The sequence below is a fragment of the Protomyctophum bolini genome, assembly GCF_963924005.1.
Source record: "Protomyctophum bolini genome assembly, chromosome: 13".
Taxonomy (NCBI): domain Eukaryota; kingdom Metazoa; phylum Chordata; class Actinopteri; order Myctophiformes; family Myctophidae; genus Protomyctophum; species Protomyctophum bolini.
This window is the reverse complement of record NC_137874.1, coordinates 17,334,058-17,339,372: the sequence shown is the minus strand read 5'-3', so window position 1 is coordinate 17,339,372 and position 5,315 is coordinate 17,334,058. Positions and strand designations below refer to the sequence as shown.

Genomic DNA, 5,315 nt, shown 5'->3' with positions numbered 1-5,315 from the left:
CTATTCATGATCGTTGAAGTCTGACTTAGACCATTTCTTAACCACCTAGAAATATCATGAAACTTAACACACTTACTTAATACTGCTGTTCTCACTTACATTTTGTAATTTTCGTCCACCATAGGATAATGACCTCCCCCATCCCAACCAGTCCAGTACATATATTATGTATTGGACTGGGTGGGGTGGGGGAGGTATATTATACTACATGCTTGCTATGGAACTTACTTATGGATTAGGGCACAATGGCCCGAAGTGAGAACACCAATATCAGAATAAGTGCGGTATGTTTATTTACTGGTGCTTAACATATGCTTTGAGAGTCATCAGACTTCAATAACAACCATGAATAGGCTGTATCAGAATAACAGAAAACAATAAAATATTTGGAGGAATTCAATCCTACGATCTAATCCTACGACAAAAGGACCCACGTGGCAGAAAGGCTGGTACAGTGTGGTCCTTTCGTTTAAGTCACCAGTACACACACTGTAGTTGTCATGCTATTCCAAGCCATACTGTAATAAATGGAGGAAACGGGACTTAAGAGAGCGACGGTTACAATCTTCAAAGCTGTCAGAAGCTTATGTCTGCTGTAGGAAGGGATCCCTCACACTGGAGTTGCCTTTTGACTGAAGGCGGTAGCCAATGAACAGCAACAAGGTAACACAGAAGGCTCCTAGGATTGCTGCTACTATGGCAACCGCCAGCACCGTTCCGCCTCCTTCAGTCTCCCATGCTGCTGAAAAGAGATGTCGTGCATCAGTACCGCAGAGACTAAGATTAGACAATCCAATATAGCATGATCGCTGCTTAAATTAACTAGATGCATGCATACCTTCTGAATCTGCCGTTGCCCCTGTTGTAATAGAAATATAAAAACAAAACTCAGTTCATTCATATGTGAAGGGAACTTCATGCAACCTACTGTAAATGGTAGGAGAAATTAACAAAAAATGAAATGGCATGATTATACTTCATAAATTAGGCATGTAATTGTGCTGCCGCGGTGTCATTAAAGTATTAGCCTTACTGTACCCAGTGGTGGGAAAAAGTACTCACATTTTGCTCTACAAGCTTTTAGAAAGGCTATTTTCAAATGGCTGAAATAGGGTTGTAGTTGATTTTGTAGTTTTGTAATAATCAAAATCTACACGATTTCTTCTATTTTTGAAAAATCGTGAAAATATTTATTTCAGAAAACTGGAGGATTTAGAAGATCTTTTTTTAATTTTGAGGTCTGGCTTAATAAGTTAAGTAAATGTACTTAGTTACTTTCCAGCGCTGACTGTACCTGTCGTAGGAGAATCGTGCAGTTTGTCTCCGTTGTGCACGTGGGTTCTTATTTGGGCTGATGTCACGGTGGCCTCCTCAGTCACTGTAGTGCTGCCTGCGTCGTCCACGCTACGACGTCCTCTCATGCCATTCCTGGAACAGTTCTGTGCAATGGAATGGATGCTCGTGTGAGTGTGTGTACAAGGATGTGTATGTATAAAGCGGTGGTTCCCAAACGTTTTAGCCCGTGACCCAAAACAGAGATAGATTTTTGTCTGTGACCCAAACTAGTGAAAGTAGCAGATCTACAAGCTCACAACGTGTCTCTTCACACAGTGCGTTGTGAGCTTGTAGATTGGCTATTTTCACAACTACTTAAATATTTTTTTGGGACATGAACAACAGGGACTGCTGACCGGAACGAGGGAGGCGCACACGGAGGTCTCGCAGAGTCTGGTTGCACAGTGCACGTAGAACGTTGACAGGGTCCTGTTCTCATGCTGGACAAATCTGAAGGCCTCGAAACTGAAGCGAGCTGCCTGCTCCAATCCATTCACATCGATTACAGTCTGGCCGTCCAAATTGCATCTGTGTGAGGAGTGAGGAGCTTTAAAGTTGGTCTTCATTTCATGTATTTTTTTTCTTTCTTTAATATAATATCTATTTGTTTCGTAGGACTGTTAATAGTACTACTTTGTATTCAGAATCCATTCCTTATTGCCAGGTAGTGGGGGAGCTATGTCGGCTCCTGGGCCTTCTGCCAAAGCATTATGTAGTATGTATAAATATTTTATATAGCGTTTAGTAGTATTTTGAAGTGGATTCTTTGTTTGATCAGGAGTCTGTGAAGGTCATGGATGACTGGTATAATATGGTCTCTGGAACGGTCACTGATGAGCAGGCGGGTAGCTGAGTTCTGGACATATTTAAGTTTATTGAGGACTTTAGGGGTGCATGGTGCCATGGAGGATACTGTCGAGGCAGGATGTGATAAAGCACGGATGAGTGTTTCAGCTGCATGACAGAGGCCCGGAAACGGGCAATGTTCTTGAGGTGGAATTAAGGCAGCTTTGGTGACCTGGTTTTACATGGGGTTGGAATGAAAGGGTGTGGTCGAGAATGATGCCCAGGTTGCGGACATGGGTGGAGGGTGTGACAGTGGAGCCATCAATGTTGAGTGAAATGTCTTCTGTAGAGCGGGTGAGGGAGTTGTTTTTTGTTTGAACAGAAATGGAGAAATGCTACATTTGCGCTTTGATACTTTTGGTTGAACATGGGTCTATTGTGAAAGGGACACTGCAGGTATATTGGCACATCATTGAGTATGAACATGAACATCCTTATCTCCATCTTCATCTTATTCTTAATTCATCACAAAAACCCTACACTTGCCTCAATTGGGTCAGAGCATGATCTGATGTAACAGTAGATACGCACATTTTCTATATGGCAGAAACTGTTGGTAATTTTATATCAACCTGTTGTCTGAATGGAACATGAGACTTTTACATTGTTTTGCATGATTTGGTTAAGTGTTCCACAAAGGTTGACTCACTTACCCAACAAAGAGATCATAATAGGTGCTGGTCAAAGGAAAAGGAGTAGTCGTGGCATAGCATCGGTCCAACAGAACCTTGAATCTATTTGGGAAGATGGTTGGCATCAGTAAAACAATCAGTTAATTTCCATGTTTAGGTTTATGTTTGTTACTTTCTAGTTGACCAGTTACTGTACTTCACAGCTTATTTTATATAAAGGACATTTCGATCAAGATCTGCATGTACATACTACATGGCAACCATAGGTCAATATCAGGGAAATGCTGCATTATTGTGCTCAGAGGTAACCCATGTTGATAATTGGTGTGAGTTACCTGTCTGTGAGGTTAGTAGCCTTCACTTCTATAAAGATCCTGGTCTTCAGCTCAAGGCCTTGACTAGGAACCTGCATAATTTCTGTGTAGGTATTTTCCTTTGAGGAGGAAGATGTTCAATTTAGTATTCTGTAACTACAGCTTTTTCCTCAAATAATTCACCATTCATATTGTGCTCGACATTATCGATACGGTGTGTTTCATAAACCATGGGAATTCCTCTTACCGAGTAGAGTCGCATGCTTAATGCACTGATGAAACTGCCATTATTTTCATTATATGCCAGGCTTACACCAGATCTGTTGGGCAGAATATGTCACATTAGCAACTGTCATGGGAAAACACCAACATGTCTACAATCGGGTCATTCATTCATTTGATATACAGGAAGACACAACACACTCATGTACGTAGGTCGATGGGTGATTCGACAGATGTTGAAACTAGGTGCAGGTGGAGCACACACCCTAAATGTGATAACTGATATCATGATAACTACAGTAATTCTATACCTTTCACATGGGCGCAGGCGCCACACCAGAAGGAGCACTAATCTCACTGAACCCAGTTTAAAAAATGGGGTCAAATTCGTTCTACTGTAGTGCTATGCTACCAGAATGTGGAATGCACAGTCATAAAAAAATGTGGCTTCAATTTGTAACTGGCCCCTGTAAAAAGTATTATCACCGGTAATGACCTTTCTCTTCTGGATTTGCCTGTGGGGAAGACTTACACGCTCATCTCAGTTCTGTTGACGAGGTATTGGAGCGGATAGTGGCAGGAGAACTTGTACATCACGTCTTGGCGATAGGAGATTGTTCCAGTATCGGGGTCATTGCCATTCGATTTGATCATTCCTGAGATGTTGATGAACTGGACATTGGAGAAGTCCGAGAAAATTCCAGTGCCCACTTCTTGAGTGACCTGTTGGAGAGACAGGGAGCGAGATCAGAATAATAGGCTTGGTTTAACTAACGCTACTCTGATATCTTTTGAAATTTTAACTTTAACTGGTGAAAGTTAAAGGGCTTTTAACTTTGGATTGTACACTGTATCCAGGGTACATTGCTATCAGGTCATTTAAGTGCGGTGTTGACTATCGTGCATGAGCATGTTCAAGTGTGGATGAAAATACCTTCATAGTGTTGGAACAAGCTGCAATGGCCTCCTCTCTGATAGAGAAGTTGAACCGTATAACAGGTGGGTCCACTGTCCAGTCAGTTATCCCTTTGCATTCGTCTTTGTCAAACCGGGAATTGAGGGCCATCAGCGATCCGTTGTATCCACAGAAATAGATTGGACACAACAGAATCTCAAGCTCCATCTTCTCAGTTCCACAGACGACATCAATGTCTGAATTAACTGAGATGAAAGCAGATGTAAAATGTACGAGATTATAGTTCATATAGATATAGATTAGGCCAGAGGTGGCATTCACTGGAAATGTAAAATGACTAATCAAGAGGTGATTGAACAAGACATAATGATGTCATTAGTCGTAATATTGTGCTACTAAGCTTTCTTCTCTGTGACACACACAGATACTCCCATTATAGCTCGATCAGCAACAGATCATTAACACTAAACAACTCGAGTCTCAAATCCTGAGCATTCATTTGAGCTGATCTATAAGGGTCAAACTTTAAGTTAAATTAACAGTCAGGATTTTGCTGTCACTGTAGACTGTCGCTGTGTTACGTTAAGTTAGTTAAGTAGATGAGATAAGGAAGAGAAGGCTAAGTTATTTGAGGTGAAGCTTTAGGGAACAGCTGTAAGGTGGCTAATTTCACTGACCTGGCTTCCTGAATGTAGTGTGTGTAAGGCAAGTATTCTGGGCTTGCAAGAGAGGGACTATGGCAAGGTGATACACAAGAAGAGCCAGCCACATTTTTCTGAAACTGATAAACGGTAGGATAACCATATGAAACACGTTGATTAGATAGCAGATTAGTGTAGTACAGTATGTCAAAAGGCATGTATATTTATGTTTTACAAACATATATAATAATAAAACTATATTGTAAAGACACTTACAGTATCAAAAACAAAATTCTATATAATGAAAACAATAAAACAGTTGCTATGCATACAACTATCCAAAAGGAAGAGATATTTGAGAATTGACAGACTACGCAATTACAATTATACGGAGCCCCTGAGTGGCCAT

At 41.0% G+C, this 5,315-nt stretch overlaps 1 protein-coding gene across 1 annotated transcript; it reads right to left on the bottom strand.

The window, feature by feature from the left end:
* On the bottom strand, window positions 1-5,315 carry LOC308327555 (zona pellucida-like domain-containing protein 1; the record flags this gene model as incomplete). The annotated part of the gene is made up of 11 exons (XM_080781076.1): window positions 1-45; window positions 615-742; window positions 839-859; window positions 1,295-1,439; window positions 1,692-1,863; window positions 2,835-2,915; window positions 3,149-3,246; window positions 3,375-3,447; window positions 3,882-4,072; window positions 4,284-4,510; window positions 5,297-5,315. The coding sequence occupies 11 exons, from the start codon at window positions 5,313-5,315 to the stop codon at window positions 1-3; spliced, it is 1,200 nt and encodes a 399-aa protein (XP_080637202.1).